Raw genomic sequence first — 18,477 nt, forward strand, 5'->3', positions numbered from 1 at the left:
GAAGACCAAATAAAACATTTAATAAATTATATCAGATGATGGTAAATGCTGTGGAAAAAAAATAAGGTAGAAAAGGGGAATTAAGAGTACCAGGTTTGTGGGGAGAGTGGTGCTCCACTTTTAAATAGAGTGATCAGGGAATAGTCACTGTGAAGTTGCCATTTGAACAAAGACCTGAGGAAGAGCAGGTGGGTATCGAGGGGGGAAAGCATTCCAAGAAGAGGAAGCAGGTAAGTGCAAAGACCCAAAGGCAGGAATCACAAGGAAGCCAGTGGGCTGGAGGGGAATGGAAGTTGTGGAGAGTAGTAGGAAAAGGTGTCAGGGAGGAAACTGGGTACCAAATTGTCTGGGGACCTGTAAGCCATGATGAGAACTTAGATTTTCATTTGACTAAGAGGAAAAGCCATTGGAGAGCTTTAAGAAGAGGAATGAAATGACCTGATATTTTAAAAAGATAGCTCTGGCTGTTTGTGTGAGAATAGACAAGGGGAGGTTAAGTGAGAAACAGAGAGGCCAGTTATGAGGCTATTGCAGTAATCTAGGGAGAAATTATAATGACTGAGACCAGGGAAACAGCCATGGAGACCTTTAAGAAGTGGTTAGATATTGGATTTTTTTTTTTTTTTTAATAATGCTTTAGGTGAAAGTTTACGGTGCAGATTAGTTTCTCATTCAAAAATTTATACACAGATTGTTTTGTGACATTGGTTGCAATCTCCGCAATGTGTCAGCACTCTCCCCCTTTCCACCCCAGGTTCCTCGTGTCTGTTTGTCCACTTTTCCTGTCCCTTCCTGCCTTCTCATGTTTGCTTTTGGATGGATGTTGCCCATTTGGTCTCGTATACTTGATTGAACTAAGAAGCACATTCCTCATGTGTGTTAACTGTTTTGTTTGTTTTATAGGCCTGTCTAATCTTTGGCTGAAAGGTGGACTTCGGGAGTGGCTTCAGTTCTGAGTTAGCAGGGTGTCTGAGGCTGTAGTCTCCAGGGTTGCTCCAGTCTCTGTCAGACCAGTAAGTCTGGTCTTTTCTTTGTTTATTTGAATTTTGTTCTACAATTTGCTCTGTCCGGGATCCTCTATTGTGATCCTTGCTAGAGCGGTTGGTGGTGGAAGCTGGGCACCATCTAGTTCTGGGCTCAGTCTGGTGGAGACTGTGGTTTATGTGATCCATTAGGCCTTTGGACTAATATTTCCCTTTGTTTTTGGTTTTCTTCATTCTCCTTTGCTTCGGACAAGGTGGGCCTAATAGATGTATCTTAGATGGCTGCTTGTAAACTTCTAATGCCTCAGACAATACTCAGCAAAGAAGGATGTAAAGCATTTTCTTTATGAACTATGTTGTGCCAGTTCACATTGATATCCCCCAAGACCATGGTTCCCAGCCTTCAGCCCCAGTTCCTTAGTCCCTCAAGGTGTTTGGATGTGTCTAGGAAGTTTCTATGACTTTGCCTTGATCAAGTTGTGCTGACTTTCCCTATATTGTGTGTTGCCTTTCCCTTCTACAAAGTTTAACAGTAGTTTACTATCTAGTTAGTGTTTCCCCTCCCCACTCCTCTCCTCCCTTGTAACCATCAAAGATTATGTAAACTTTTTCTTGAGTTTTTATAATAGTAGTCTCATACGATATTTGTCCTTTTGTGATTGACTTATTTTAATTCAACATAATACCCTCCACATTCATCTAGGTTGTGAGATATTTTACCGATTCATCATTGTTCTTTATAATTGTGTAGTATTCCATTGTGTATATGTACCATAATTTGTTTATCCATTCATTTATTGATGGGCAGTTAGGTCATTTTCATCTTTTTGCTATTATGAATAATGCTTCAGTGAACATGGGTGTACATATATGTATTCCTGTGACGGCTCTTATTTCTCTAGGATATATTCCTAGGAGGGGCACACATTTTGTGGGGACACAGTTCAAACCATAACAACTGGGAAAATGGATGTCCAAACCTGGAGTTCAGGGGAGAGGTCCAGGCTGAAGATGTAAATTTGGGATTCTTTAGCCTATAGATGTATTTTAAACTCTGAGATTGAAGGAGATCGCCGAGGTTGTAAAGGAAGAGAGAGAAGAAGTGTGTCTGGGGCCTAACCCCTGTAGCCTTCCAACATTTAAAAGCTGGGGAGGTGAGGATCAGCCAGGAAAGTGGTAAAACCAGAAAGAGAGTGGTATCCTGAAAGCCAAGTGAGGAATGTGTTCAAGAAGGAGAGAAAGATGAATTCTGTCAAGCTCTACAGTTAAGATGAGAATTGAGAATTTGATTTAGCAATATGGAAGATAACAATGACCTTTACAAGAAAAGTTTTGATGGAATGATGGGAGTTGAAAGCTTGTTTATAGTGAATTCAAGTGAATTCCTTGTTTATAGGAGAGGAATTAGAGGCAGGGAGTATAGATAATTTTTTTTTTAGTTGTGGTGAAAATATACATAACAAAATATATGCCACCTCAACAATTTCTACATGTATAATTCAGTGACACGTTAATCTTCTGCAGAATTTTGTTGTAAAGGGGATCTGAAAAATGGGGCAGTAGCCGGAGGCAGATGTGGGATCAGAACAGGAATTTTTTGCTTTTTGTTTTATGGGAGACATTGCAGAATGTTTGCGTGTTAATGGATTGATTTGGTAGATAGGGGAAACTTATTGATGCGAAAGAAAGAGGAGAAAATAGCTTGCAGTATTGGCAAAGCAGAGCTGAGAAGTCCTGGCAGCAGTGTCCTTTGCCTTGAACTCTTGAGGCCACAGAGAAGAGGGAACAGGAAAATTGAAGAGGCAGCAACTGTGACTGCTACTGCTTTGGCCTCTGTAGAATTAGCTTTAAAGATGTTGATGGCAGCCTCTGGTCTTATTCCTGCCAAAGCACCTCAGCATGGGTGTTGTGCGGAACTTCTTCCTTCTAACATCCAGCAGTCATAGCTGGGCCCTGTTTTCCTTTGAGTTCTGAAGATGTGGGGGTAGGGAAAGAAGAGGGTTTACCCTCCCATCTTTACTCTTTCTTTTCCACTGTGAACATTTTGACCCTGCCTACCAATATGATTGTGGCTGATACACGATGTTAAACTTATGTTTTATCAAAGGATATGTCACACCTGTTTCACACTGAAAGCCATGACGTGGTATGTGGCCAGGACCAAAAGCTGCTGAAAATCCCTCCTCTTTCCGCACAGCATTACTTATCACAGAGCGAACAGTGAACAAGTTTAACTGTTTCTGCTTCCACTAGGCGCAGAGCTATTTGAATTTTCTTACTCATTTACTAAAAGCTCCATTTCTACTTTAGAGGCTTATTTAAATCTTTATAGAACACATCTTAGCAGGCAAATATAAGTGGAAAATAATTTCATGCTACTTGATGGTAGTTATGAGGAGCGAGGCCCCTCTGGGAATGAAGCCTGACCAGATGCCCGTGAGTCATATTTGTTGAACATGATAAACACAAGACATCCCAAGAGAGGAAATAATGAATTACCCGATCAGTTGGAAATTGCTAGAGAACATTTTCTGCCATCCTCTAGTTGTTCCTTAAATTGCGATTGTGTGTCCAGCGTAGTCTGTGTCTGTCTTTACTGAAGGAATCAAAGTCTTAAATATTCTCACAGATTTGTTTTGTGAAAGGGATCCAAAGGAGGCTTCTAAATAATTTTCAGAATTACTCTACCTTTTCATCACAAGTAAGCCTGGAATTCATCCAGTAAAACAGCTCTTGCGTGTTCATACCTTTCAGAATGAATCATCTTCCTTCCCTTTAGTGAGAGAAGGCCTCTGTTTACTGTTTCTGGCAGGATTTCTACAAACGCTCTTTCTTAAGTTTTTCCATTGCTTTGCTGCGGGGGGGTGGGGGGAGTGTTCTTGAAGGAATTACAGTTACTTGTGTTAAAAGACAGTGAATTCTGATTTTATTATGGCAATTGACTTAGATGTCCCCTGAAACCACAGCCCCCAAACCGCTACCCCTGCTATGCTGGCCTTCAAAGCGTTCTGTTTATTCAGGAGACTTCTTTGCTTTTGGTTTAGTCCAGTTGTGCTGGCCTTTCCTGTACTGTGTGGTCTTTCCCTTCATCTAAAATAGTTCCTATCTACTATCTAATGAGCGAAAACCTCTCTCCCTCCGTCCCTCCCCCCTCTCTTAACCATCAAAGAATATTCTCTTCTCTGTTTAAACTATTTCTCGAGTTCTTATAATAGTGTTCTTATACAGTATTTGTCCTTTTGCAGCTGACTAATTTCACTCAGCATAATGCATTCCAGATTCCTCCATGTTATGAAATGTTTCACGGATTCATCATTGTTCTTTATGGATGTGTAATATTCCATTGTGTGAATATACCATAATTTATCCCTTCATCTGTTGATGGGCATCTTGGTTGCTTCCAACTTTTTGCTATTATAAACAGTGCTGCAATAAACATGGGTGTGCATGTATTCGTTCGTGTAAAGGCTCTTATTTCTCTAGGAAATATTCCAAGGAATGGGATTGCTGGATTGTGTGGTAGTTCTATTTCTAGTTTTTTAAGGAAGCACCAAATTGATTTCCAAAGTGGTTGTACCATTTTACATTCCCACCAGCAGTGTATAAACTTTCCAGTCGCTCCTCAACCTCTCTAACATTTATTAGTTTGTGTTTTTTGGATTAATGCCAGCCTTGTTGGAGTGAGATGGAATCTCACTGTAGTTTTGATTTGCATTTTTCTAAAGGCTAATGATCGTTATTGTGAGCATTTCTTCATGCATCTGTTAACCACCTGAATGTCTTCTTTAGTGAAGTGTCTGTTCATATCCTATGCCCATTTTTTAATTGGGTTATTTGTCTTTTTATAGTTGAGTTTTTGCAGTATCATGTAGATTTTAGAGATGAGACACTGACTGGAAATGTCATAGCTAAAAACTTTTTCCCAGTCTGTAGGTAATCTTTGTACTCCTTTGGTGAAGTCTTTTGATGAGCATAGGTGTTTGATTTTTAGGAGCTCCCAGTTATCTAGTTTCTCTTCTGCATTGTTAGTAATGTTTTGTATACTGTTTATGCCGTGTATTAGGGCTACTAGAGTTGTTCCTGTTTTTTCTTCCATGATCTTCATTGTTTTAGATTTTATATTTAGGTCTTTGATCCATTTTGAGTTCATTTTTGTGCATGGTGTGATGTATGGGTCTTGTTTCATTTTTTTTGCAGATGGATATCCAGTTATGCCAGCACCATTTGTTAAAAAGACTATCTTTTCCCCATATAACTGACTTTGGGCCTTTGTCAAATATCAACTGCTCATATGTGGATGGATTTATGTCTGGATTCTCAATCCTGTTCCATTGGTCTATGTATCCGTTGTTGTACCAGTACCAGGCTATTTTGACTACTGTGGTGGTGTAATAGGTTCTAAAATCAGGTAGAGTGAGGCCTCCCACTTTGTTCTTCTTTTTCAGTAATGCTTTACTTATCCAGGGCCTCTTTCCCTTCCTTATGAAGTTGGTGATTTGTTTCTCCATCTCATTAAAAAATGTCATTGGAATTTGGATGGGAATTGCATTGTATGTATAGATGGCTTTTGGTAGAATAGACGTTTTTATAACGTTAAGCCTTCCTATCCATGAGCAAGTTATGTTTTTCCACTTATGTAGGTCTCTTTTAGTTTCTTACAGTAGTGTCTTGTAGTTTTCTTTGTATAGGTCATTTACATCTCTGGTAAGATTTATTCCTAAATAAGCATCCCTTTTTTACTATGTTTTCTCATTATAGGAAATCAGAGATGGCAGGCGATAGACTGTAAGAATACTATGCTAATGGGTAAAAAAATGTAGAAGAAATTCCAATTAAAAAAAAAAAAAAAAAGACCAGACTTACGTGTCTGAAAGAGACTGGAGGAACCCCTGAAACTATTGCCCGAAGACAACCTTCTAACTTGAAACTAGATATTCCTGGAGGACACCTTTCAGCCAAATAAGAGATGGGGCTATAAAATCAACAATAACATCCGTGAAAAATGTGCTTCTTAGAACAGTCGACTATAGGAAACCAAAAGGGCAACATTGGCCCTAAACCAAAGATGAGAAGGCAGGGAAAATGGACTAATCAAAACGGGGAACCCAGGGATGAAAAGGGGGTGTGCTGACACATTGTGGGAATTGTAACCAATGTCACAAAACAATTTGTTTAAGAATCATTGATTGGAAAATTAATTTATTATGTAATATGTCTCCTAAAGTACAATAAAATATTTTTAAAAAAAAGAAAGAAAGAATACTGTGCTGAGACCTGGGGAAAGCTGAAGGTTTGTTCTTGCTTGTTGAGCGTAATTCTGTTTATTTGACTGTGAAATATCATCTGAACACTGAGGTGAAATATGGGACACTATTTAATCTGCCTGAAATTCAAAATTTGTCCCAACGAGCCTGAACTTTTTATTTTTATGTTTTGCAGTATCCAGACATCAGTCAAGAGTCTGATTCTCCATTTGTTTTCATCTGCACAAATCCCCAGGAGATGATTGTGAAGTTTCCTATTAAAGGAAATCCAAAAATCTGTAAGTCGTAATCTTGGATGATCTAATTTTCTTTCTTTTTGTCTTGCATCTCACTTGTTTAACTTTTTAAAAATTTTTGTCTTTTTACCCTGTTCTGTGGCATCCTTAGATTTAGAGAATTAATTTATTGGTAACTTTAATGTTAGGTTAACTACAGCATAAACCAAACCCGCTGCCGTTAAGTTGATTCCGACTCATAGTGGCCCTATAGGACAGGGTAGAACTGCCCCATAGTGTTTCCAAGGCTGTAAATCTTTAAAGAAGCAGACTGCCACATCTTTCTCCCGAGGAGCGGCTAGTGAGTTCAAACTGCCAGCCTTTCGGTTAGCAGCAGGGTGCTTTAACCACTGTGCCATCAGGGCTTCTTTAACTACAGTATAGCCTTTTCAAAGTGCACTTTGATCTGCAATTATTGGCATGCTCTTGAATCACTCTAATCTTCCGTTTAGAACCCCATTACATTAAAATGCCATTTATCAGCCAAAAGAGTATGCCTTGCCCACTGTACAGCTTATTAACCTGTTGTCCACAAGTTGATTCTGATTCATAGTGACCCTGTAGGACAGAGTAGAACTGCCTCATATGGTTTCCAAGGCTATAAATCTTTACGGAAGCAGACTGCCGTGTCTTTCTCCCGCGGAGCAGCTGGTGAGTTCAAACCACTGACCTTTCAGTTAGCAGCTGAGCCCTTAACCACTGTGCCACCAGGGCTCACTGCTCATTAAGGGAAGTGGTAAACCAATGCCAGTGACAACATTGTCATGTATTCATTGTTCCTGATATCCAATCCAAGAATGAGATTAATTTTTTAATAAATACTTCTTTATGATTGATCTCTTTTGGATGTACCACTTCCCATGTTTTCCTTGATTATTGGTTCCTGGAGTTCTGCCCTAACCCTCTTGCTCTTCATTCTCTTTTTGAAACCTCTAGATGATTTCTTTTTCTGTAATGTTTGCTTTTATGTATTTCTGACTGTAGTAAAAAAAAAAAAAATTTTTTTTTTTTAGTACCCTCCGCATATTCACTTCTCAGCAAGTGCTGTTGACCTTACTCTTACAACTTCCAACTCTTCTTCACCTCCCAACTTCTCTTCCTCTGTCTAGTCCTCTTCTATTTCAAAGCAGTTTCAAAAAAGCGTATAGTGATGCCCTCCCTGCCTAACTTCCTCTTAAAAACAACACCAGCAGCTCTCAGCTCAGCTCGAATGATCAAGTTTGCTCTTGTCATTACCATGGTCTTGTGCCCTTGTCACTGCTTTCCCATTGTGTAAACTGGATGGTCCCGGGGCAGTCATCGTCTTCAGCTGTGTACAACTCCACCTCACCCTGAACCAGCTAGCCATTTTATAAGTCTCTAGAGAAGAACTTCTCAAACTCTAATGGGAATAAAAATCACATAGACAGCTGTTAAAACACACGTTCCTAGGCCCTGTTCCCAGGTAATACTGATGCTGTTGGTCAGCTGGCTACATTTTGAGTAATACTGTTTTCTATCACAAAATAAAATGCTTAGAGTATGAATTTCAATTCCTGTATATTCAGTCATCTCTCATGATTTATGAGGCATATGTTCCTGAGATTCTTACAAATCAGAAAATCTGTAAATATAAGTTGTTCTTGACTTACATAAATTATTTGTTTCATACTAAACCCCAGTTGGTGGCCAAGTGGCCCTGGAAATTCTTTCTTCTTCTTCTCCACTATTTAGGATTTAAAGCTTACTTTTCTTCTTCCTCTTTCTAGGTGGTGGCATTCTACCCCTTCCTCCTGTGTTCCGTTCTTACCTTGCTTTAGGCACTGGTGGTAGGAGGAGGGTGCTGGATCTTCTGTCCCAGACCCACTGTTGCTTGATCTGCAGTTCCAGTTCCCTTTTCTTAGCTTCCTATCTCGATTTTCATCTGCTGCTTAAGCTCCTGTGAGAAAATGCTTCATGTAAACAGAGTTTAAATATTTCTCTGAAATGTTTTACCTCAGTACTTTCTCTACCCAGAGACCCACTCACCTGTAGTACAAATGTGACCTTCATTTTTCTCCATAAGTTTTAATGGGGGAGAAAAGATTGATGCACTTAATAGAAAGCTTTAATAGCTTCCTATCTTTTTCGTCTTGTTACTATTAGTTAAAATCTTTAAAAAGCCAAACAGGCTTCAGGAATAGCAGGGCTGGAGAAAAGTTGTGAGATTGCAGCTTCTTCCATGATAGACCAGACAAGGTGAAACATTGGTCAGAAACAATAAGTAAGAAAATTTAAAAAAGGAAAAAATAGGTAGGTCAAATCTTATGTGTCTAAGAAAGAACGTCTGTTGAAAGGGGGCCAGTTTATCTGGGGGTTTCATCTGGTGTGAAGTTCCTGTTCCCTATAACTCCTTGCTCTTTTACTTTCATCCCTCCTTACTACCTCCGAATCCTTCCACTCTGCCTTAACTGCCCCCCACGCCTTAGGCCATAGGGACCACCACAAGTGGCTTGGAGCTGCAAAGTCTTTCATTCCACTGCCACAGGGGAAAATACACTTGCTTCTTAATTGGAATGTTTATCACATTTGCCCTTAGAATATTGTTACATGAAGTCGTTAAGTCCCGTACTATTAATAATATTAATACTGTACCTATGGAGAGTCCCTGGCTGGTGCAAATGGTTAAGCGCTTGACTACTAGCTGAAATGATGGGGGTTTGAACCCACCCAGAGGCACTTCAGAAGACAGGTCTGGCGATCTGCTTCCCAAAGGTCACAGCCTTGAAAGCCCTATGAAGCAGTTCTAGTCTGGACACATGGGGTCGCCACGAGCTGGAATGGATTCAATTGCAGCTAACAACGTTACTTATAATACTATGGCTTAATTTTTTTATTTTTGTGGGATGGCTTAGGAACCTGTTATTGTTGTTAGGTGCCATCGTATCAGTTCCGACTCATAGCGACCCTATGTACTACAGAACAAAACACTGCCCGGTCCTGGCGCCATGCTCACAATCGTTGATATGCTTGAGCCCATTGTTGCAGCCACTGTGTCGATCCATCTCTTTGAGGGTCTGCCTCTTTTTTGCTGGCCCTCTACTTTACCAAGCATGGTGTTTATTTGACTTGCAAATAAACTTTTAGAATACAACCCATTTACATGTTGCATCACATGTATGTGTGTATATTTATGTATATATATATATATGCCCCTTAAAGGGAAGCATTGATTGCACAGTAATTGAATAGCTTGGCTTGAATAGCTTGGCTGCTAACCAAACGGTTGGCAGTTGAAATCCAGCAGCCGCTATTGGAAAACCTATGAGGCAGTTCTTCTCTGTCTTATACGGTCGCTATGAGTTAGAATGGACTCAATGCCAACAGGTATACATGTTTTGATTTGTTTATGTTTTTGGATATGTGAACTTCAGCTTGCTTGATCTGAGGATAATTGTGTTTCTTGACACTGAAATAATTCAGAAAATAGCGGTATACAATATATCACTTGGTTATGTGTCTGCTCAAATCAGGAAGTGCAAGAAGTATAGGAAATCTTTTTACTTTAACTACACGCTGTATAAACTCATGCAAATTATATCTTATGGAAAGCATGTGAAAATCCCTATGAGAGTTGTATTAATCAATGATAAGTATTTTCTTACCTTTTAACTTCTCGGCCATCTGCTGCACATGCATTTGACTTTCTTTTAGGCGTTACGATTGAGGATGTGGCTGAACACTGAAATGCTGTAGGTACTAAATGTAAAGGTATTGGGGAAACAGGGAAAAACTAAGCATTATCACTCTGCTACTAAGAGTGTATATGTTACTGTAGTCACTGCTCACATCCCAAGTCTTAAAACACCAGACTCAACTAGAATCAGAGCTCAGAGTTCCTACAGTCCAAGAGCAGCCATGATGACTGCTTCTTCAAGGAAGGGCCCTGATTATACTCCTCTTCCCTTGCCATCATTGGCCGCAGCTGGCCCAAGAGTTGCCACTGTTGGTAGTCTCTGTGGGAGATATTAAGGATATAAAGGTGTCATTTACATTTTTAGGGCACTGTATCATTGAGCTGTAAGAGGTCTTTAAGTCTGTGTGGTCCCACTACCTGTTAGAGTTGAAAAAGTTGAGGACAAGAGTGAGTAGGTGACTTCCTCAAGGTTATACAGCTAGATAGACTCAGGGTTAAAACTTGGGACCTGGGTTTTCCAGCTTATTCAATACAGAGAATTAGCTAGCTTGGAGTCCTACATGGAATTCTAAATCCTGTCCTAGCTTGTTCTGTAAAACAGAATGAGACGCAGTACTCTTTGTACATTTGGGTATCACCACCTTCACAGTGGATACTCTTGTTTGTGATATTTGCTATTTTGGGTTACTTAGTAGTCTCTATAATGTAAGAGGTTTTGATATTTGTAGTGTCTCTCTTCTTTGTTTGATTCACTTGACGAAAACATTTATTGAGCACCTACCATTTGTCAGTCACTACCATAAAAAAAAAAAAAAATTTTTTTGGTAGGTGTTGGAGCCCTGGTGGCGCAGTGTTTAAGAGCTTAGCTGCTAACCAAAAGGTTGGCAGTTCAAATCCACCAGCCACTCCTGGGAAACTCTATGGAGCAGTTCTACTCTGTCCTGTAGGGTCGCTCAATGGCAGTGGGTTTTGGTTTATGGTAGGTATTAGAGACACAGAGGCAAACTTGCTTTGTAGTAGAGCCCTTTGCCAGATTGCTGGTACATGTCTGCGTTTTCAGCTAGGCAGCCTTCGGGTTAAAAGAACTCCTTAATCTCTAGGAATACCCTATGCTCTGAAGCTTCAGTTAAAATCAATAGCACTGTGACTTGTGGACGTCATTTGGGATATCACTTGGTGACGGTTTCTGAGGAAGCCCAGAAAAGGAAGTAATGTTATTCCAGAAGCAGGCGTAGCCCTAGAGGAATGGGGGAAAAATACAAAAACTTAAGAAAACAGGGAAACTTGTTAGGCTGAGGAGGTTGAATGCTGTATATAAATATACTTTTCAAAGCACTTTCACAGTTACAGTTTTTCTCACCATCCTGGTGCAGTGGTCAGGACATGTATTCTTCATTGGACGAGTGAGAACATTGAAGTCCAAAGAAAGAGAGTGAATGACTCGCCCTAGGACATAGAGCTAATTACTACAGAGAAGGGTGGACTAGAACCTGAGTCTCCTGAGTTCCAGTTGAGTGCTCTTCCTGTTGCAACTGAGTGCTGTGACAAATGAAAATGGCACTGTATGTAGTATACCTCACTGTCCTTGAAGGGGAGGCTGTTTTATTTATTTTTATTGTGCTTTAAGTGAAAGTTTACAAATCAGGTCAGTTTCTCATACAAAAATTTACATACACCTTGCCATACACTCCTAATTGCTTTCCCTCCAATGAGACAGCACATTTCTTCCCTCCACTCTCTCTCCTCTGTCCATTCGGGTAGCTCCTGGCCCCCTCTGCCCTCTCATCCCCGCTCCACACAGGAGATGCCAACATAGTCTCATGTGTCCACTTGATCCAAGAAGCTCGTTCTTCACCAGTATTGTTTCCATCCCCTGTTCCAGTCGCATCCCTGTCTGAAGAGTTAGCTTTGGGAATGTGTTTTGTTTTGTCTTGTTTACTTATTTTTAGTGCAGAGTCTGAGCTGAACTATTTTTCTGTTTCCAGCATCCAGCATCGCTGTTGACTTAGATGAGACTTTTAGTGACATAGCAAATTGCAAGACCTTTTCTCAAGCCAGACAGACAAGAACTCTTAAGATTCTCTTCCTGAGATGGGTGGCTCCTAAGGTTGCTACTACTGAACCAAACTCTATCCTGGTAGATGGAAGGAGTCAGAGGTCAGAGACCACATCAGTAAAGAACCTCTCATTAGGGTCACCTGGCACAGGAAGGTTGCTTGTTTTCTAAATTTAACACTTAGAAGAGCCATACAGCCCATGACCTTTGCCCTTCTTAGTTGGTGATATTGGCCCTTTGTCAGTAGCGCATTTATGTGGATTCTACTCCTCTGTTTCAGGTCATTCCCCCTATTAAGTCTGATGCAGCAAAGGGGGAGCTGCTCTGCTTTCTCACTGTGAAGGAGGCTCATGTATTATGCTCAGCCAGTTAACAGGTCAGAGGAGTGGGATCCCCACTGTGCAAAATATACAACTGTAATAAATTTGGCTCAAAAATTTTGCCTGACCATCAGACACCCTGAAAAATGTAATATCTCTTTTTTAGTAGCTGCAAAATGAGAAATATTAACTCCTTAGATTCTTTGGGCAAACACTTTGTGTGTGTGTGTGTGTGTGTGTGTGTGTGTGTGTGTGTGTGTGTTCCCCTATACAGCGTTCCCCCTGCCTCCTCATTCTTATAGAATGAAATTCTGAAGTTTGAAAGTGTCTTGAGTCCTAAAGCAAGATAATTGAATGTGACAGGAGCGCAGTAACCAGAAGACCTGGGAAGCCACAAAAGATTTGCATTGCAAATATAAAAAATAAATAATGAGACTTCTTTTTCTCCCTTACAGGGAAACTGGATTCCAAGATCCATCAAGGAGCAAAGAAGGGGTTAATGAAGCAGAATAAAGCTGTCTGACCCAGGAGAAAAGAGCTGTGCAGCACAGTAGAGTTTTGTGTACCAAATTGCTGTCCACTGGTCCTTTGAAACTGAAGCAGTAGAAATCTAAAGGCTTGGCATCAGGCTTGACTTGCACAGAATTTAAACTCTTAACCAAAATCTGTATATTTTTCTTAAAGAGTGGGATTCTTACCTTCTGTAGTGGATCAAACTCTTTGAATACATTATTTATAAAAACCAGGTTTAAAGATCCGAAGTCTTTGATGTTGTCTCAGAATGGTATTGGAGTAGAGAAAAGAACAAGTTGGAAATTCCCTCTCTGAAGCTTGAATTTGTAGTTAAGAAAATTCTTAACCTCAATTAATGACTTTTGGGGGTGCCACTTGGATTTTAAAATTTCTTTTCAAAGCGATAGCCCAGTTGAAGAGTAGAGGTTTTAGGAATCCTTTGTTTAAGACAAACCTGTGATGGGACAGAAAGATTTTTAACAAGTTTCCTGCTCCAGTCCAGCTTCTCTGAAGTGAACAGTCTTCAAAAGCTGAATAACCATCACTGGCAGGTTTTGTTTTTTTTTTTTTTCCTGAGGGATAACCTGAAGAAGAAGCGCTGCTGCTTTGTTCTTTGGTTTGAGAAGCTAGGACATGAGAGGATGAAACTGGGAGGAGACAGAGCCGCCTGCTAAAGCAGCACAAAGCTGCCCTGTTTGTTCTGTTGGTATTGCAAAAGCATCACTTGGAAAGGGCCATTAGAAACAAACTGAAAAATAAAATCCCTTCAGTAAATGCATCCAAATACCCCCAAACCCTGAAACCAAACCTTTTAAACCACCCACACCCCAGGAAGCTATGAGCTTTGGAAAAACAGGAGGTTGGTTTGAAGTGAGATTTTTACTAGTCGGTCTGGCCCCACTTAGTGAAGCACTTTGTTTCTGAGGCTGTTCTGAAGAGCTGTCAGAATCTCAGTTGCTGGCACCTTGAGGAAATTCATGGCCTTAAATGTGTATGTTCTGCTTTTTATAAAGCAGCACCATCACACTGGGGGAGTTGGATTCCCTCCAGCAGTTTTGTGCATGACTTTAAAAAAACACAGGGAGAGAAAAAAAGTGCCCTATGTTATGAAAAAGATTAATTTCCCCTTTAATCCTTCATTTTCAGCATTTATTTGCATTGAAATGCCTCCACACATTATGCATTGATGTCTACTCAACTGTGAACCCTGCTTGTTGCATGGCTCCAGGCATTGGTTCTGCAGGGCCTGATCACTCTGGATTCCCAGGGAAAACCCATCCCATTCTTGTTCTGGTGATGCAGTATTCTCTTTTTTTTTCTGTTGAATCTATGTGGAGAAAGTGGAAAGGACAGCTAATGGCACTCTTTAGGGGAGAAAAAAGTCTCTTTCTGGCCTCCTGCAGACCCTGGTAGTATTAAAGAAGTCATTGGGTTCACTAAGCAGTTAATAGTTTACCAGGCAATAGCACCCTGAATTCTGTACTGGAATTACCTGGTCCTCTTAATACCAAAAGGAGCCCTGGTAGCACAGTGGTTAATAGTTCGGCTGCAAACCGAAATGCCAAGTGTTCAAATCCATCCAGCCACTCCAAGGGAGAAAGATTTGGCAGTCCGCTCTTCCCGTAAAGATTAAAACCAAAACCCCTTGCTGTCAAGTTGATTCCAACTCATAGCAACCCTATAGGGCAGAACTGCCCCCTAGAGTTTCCAAGGAGCACCTGGTGGATTCAAACTGTTGAACTTTTAGTTAGCAGTAGTAGCTCTTAACCACTATACCACCCGGGATTCCCCATAAAGATTAACCAAAAAAACCAAACCCAGTGCCATCGAGTCAATTCCTACTCCTAGTGACCCTATAGGATAGAGTAGAACTGCCCCACAGAGTTTCCAAGGAGTACCTGGCGGATTTGAACTGCTGACCCTTTGGTTAGCAGCTGTAGCACTTATCCACTACACCACCAGGGTTTCCCGATAAAGATTACAGCCTAGGAAACCCTAGGGACACTATGAGTTGAAATCAACTAGAAGGCAATGAGTTTTGTTTTGTTTTTTTTTTTTTGGTCTTAATACCAAAATAAAACCGAAAAGCAGGAGAGGAAGAGCCTAGGGAGACAAAAAAAAAATTTTTTTTTTTTTAATTTCTTTAATTTGAGCTATAGCCTGAGCACAGAGGAGTCTGGGTTGATTTTCCACCTGGGCAGATTGTGTTTGCACACCCAAAGAAAACTGACAGGAGCTGTAGGAAATCTGGTCATGCAACTGGAGCCACATGGGTAAATGGCAGAGTAGCTTGGAAACTTCTCCTTTTCATGGTTAGACTGTGAAAGCCTGTCTTTCGTTCACGTGGTAGTGGTATAAGGTCTCTCTATTTGCGGAGACACCGGGGAGGAAGTGTGGGAGAAACTTGGGGGTAGACGGCTCTCAGTTGCTCAGTGATGAATAGCGTAATTTAAAGCCTAGTGGAAACTCTTAGCAACTTGAATGCAAACTCGCCTAGGAATAGCTTTTCAGTGCTTTACAGCACTTTGCTCTGACCCTGTAACTCAGGGACAGCTTGGCCCACAGGAACTTCCACATTTCTGAGGTGGTTTTCTCTTGTAGCCTAAATGTCTGCACCCCCTTTTGAATGGTTGGGTTCAACTGCTATCCATTTGTACAGTACCTAAAGGATAAGGGTTTTTTTTTCCTTTTTTTTCTTTTTCAGGCAGAACTGAGTCTTAGTTATGTAAGCTCAGAAAATCAAAAGACCAAACCCGTTGGCGTCAAATTGATCCTGACTCACAGTGACCCTATAAGACAGAGTAGAATGGCCCCATAGGGTTTCCAGGGAGTAGCTGGTGGATTCAAACTGCCTACCTTTCAGTTAGCAGCTAAGCTCTTAACTACTGTGCCACCAAGGCTCCATATAAGCTCAGAGTAAGATGTATATAAGAATGGAGACTTTCTCTGTAAGGGTTTAGGAGACTTTGGCCTTGGGGTCAGATGTTTGGAATGGAGGAAGGACTTTTCTTGCTTGCTATAGCTGATCTGGAGAAACAGAACTAGGTATCCTCTCTTTCTAATCTAGAAGTTTACAGAAACTCATTGCTTCCTAAGTATAAGTATGAAAAATTTAGACTCTAAAAGACATTACAAAGTTATGGCTTCTATCAGTTTTAACTCAATCTTTTTCCATTTAAGTACTGTCTCTACAGAAGCCCATTTATGTGGATTTTGTTTAATTTAGTAATTTTTTTTATGCCTTTGCTAGAGCTCCTCACCAAGATTAAGAGAGTGTGGGGGTTGTTCTCTTGCCCAGCTAAAAATGACAGTAAAAAACAAGCATCTGTTAAACTAGAGAAATCAGTGAACTTCAGTTTACTGGGCCTGGAGGGAGAAAACAAAGTTCAGTGATGAAGGAATTTTTCTTTTTCCCTAAGATTCAAATGGCAAGTGCACATCTGCTGTTCTCAGCTTCTGTGAATGTGTTTGGAGGGAGGTGATCCATATCACAGGCTCCAAGGGATCCAGCATGTGGGGGGCTTTTCCACTTCTCTCATGCAGAAAAGAAAGAACATAGCCGCAGTGCCATCCTCTGACATGAAGAAACTTGTGTGAATGTCTGTTTATCTGTTTACACACAATGTGGCTGAATTCATGGGGTGAACGTCTGTAAACTGATCACGTTTTAGATTTCCATTGTGACAATGGAGAACCCAGAAAGCAAACCTAATAAATGTCATACCCTAGCTTGCAGTCAGGAAAATAGAGAGCTGAGAATCTGCAGAGGCATGTCATCGGAAGGGGTGTGAGATATCGATACATGGCCATTTGAGAAGAGTCTACTGTCAAATGTGGTAGCCACTAGCCACATGTGGTTATTTAAATTAACTAAAACGAAATTTAGAAGTCATTTCTTCTGTCATATTAACCATATTTAAAGTGCTCACATAGCACCATTTGGCTAGTGACTTCTGTATTGGACAGTGCAGATACCGAATATTTTCATCTTCGCAAAAATTCTATTGGACAGCGCTTGTCTGGAGCAGGGGTTGGCAAACTTTTTCTGTAAAGGGCTAGATAACAAATATTTTTGGCTTTACAGGCTGTATAGTCTGCTGTTGCAACTATGTGACTTGCTGTTGTAGTTAAAAGCAGCCATGGACAATATGTAAATGAATGAGCATGTTTATGAGCTAATAAAACTTTATTAATGGACACTGAAATTTGAATTTTGTATAATTTTCAAGTGCCACAAAATATTTATCTTGATTCTTTTTTTCCCAACCATTTAAAATTGTAAAAACCATTCTTAGTTTATGGAATGTACCAAACAGGCAGTGAGCCTCATTTGACACATGGACTGTAGTTTGCCACCTCCTGGTCTAGGGGACCAGGAAGTTAAAACTTACGATTTTGCTTACTATACAGGACATCTGACCACTTGAAAATTTTTAGTTGCTCTTCGAGCTTGAGAACTCTCCCTAGCTCAAAATAAGGGTTCACTGTGGGATGTTTACTTGCCTTTTTTCTCTTATTTTGCAGTCTAGTCCTCTCCAGTGGTAGAGCCCTACCCCTTCAGTAGTAGGTGACTACTAGAACATTTAACCATTAAGTCACACCTATTGTTTTTTTTTTTGTTTGTTTTTGTTAGGTGCCATTGAATTGGTTTCTACTCATAGCAACGCCATGTAACACAGTAGAACTGCCCACTGGTAACAGATTGCCAAGTCTTTCTTTCTGTCGAAGAACTGCTGGGTAGGCAGCCAAGCCCTTAACTGTTGACCCACCAGGGCTCCTTAAGTCATACCTAAACCCTGCTAAAATCTAAAACACTCTACCTATTAAGTGGCTGGATCGTCACTTGTAACCTTGCTGCATCAACCAGTACAGATTGGAAGTTTATCACCTGGGATCAGTTCTGACCCTACACTATTCTGCAACAACTTGAGTATTGGTGGACCGAACAGGGCATTATTTTTTCCTAGATAAGACAGGCTTAGCTTTCGTTTTTAGTTAGCAACCTTTTTCTTTCTTTTTAAGATGGAGATGGGGAGTGAAGGGGTTTTTTGACCTGAGGTCTATCTCCAAGTCACATGCTATCTTCAGTGGCACTGTTGACAGATGCCAAAGAATAAGGGAAGAAAGAAAACTTAAAAACTGCAGAGCAAGATAAAATGATCATGGATACAGGAAAGACATGATAGGGCTAAGAAGTGGGGAGCCCTGGGAATTTAGAGAAATCTCCACTTGCTATGGGAGAAGATGGACGTCTTAGGGAGGAGATCATGAAGAGTGTATGTTTCACAAGTGGGAGGAGTGTGGGAGGGTTCACTTAAACACGGACTGAATGTCTACTGTGTACTAGATAGTGTGTTGGGCAATGGGAACTGCAGAGATGAATGGCAGATAAGGAAGGATAAAAGTCACAA

General features: G+C 40.5%; 1 protein-coding gene across 3 annotated transcripts in view; it reads left to right on the plus strand.

The window, feature by feature from the left end:
- The window catches only part of TRIP4 (thyroid hormone receptor interactor 4), a 64,998-nt gene extending 47,740 nt beyond the window's left edge, over positions 1-17,258 (plus strand). For 2 of the 3 annotated variants that reach the window (XM_049905554.1, XM_049905551.1), the window contains 2 exons: positions 6,423-6,525; positions 13,009-17,258. In XM_049905554.1, the coding sequence (XP_049761511.1) occupies positions 6,423-6,525; positions 13,009-13,076 (171 nt within the window). In that variant the 3' untranslated portion in view covers positions 13,077-17,258. Of the gene's footprint in view, positions 1-903; positions 3,827-6,422; positions 6,526-13,008 lie in introns of those variants that run through there. The other variant, XM_049905553.1, reaches the window with a different exon arrangement.
- The last annotated feature ends 1,219 nt before the right edge of the window (positions 17,259-18,477 follow it).

Source organism: Elephas maximus, chromosome 13 (assembly GCF_024166365.1).
Source record: "Elephas maximus indicus isolate mEleMax1 chromosome 13, mEleMax1 primary haplotype, whole genome shotgun sequence".
NCBI classification, from domain to species: domain Eukaryota; kingdom Metazoa; phylum Chordata; class Mammalia; order Proboscidea; family Elephantidae; genus Elephas; species Elephas maximus.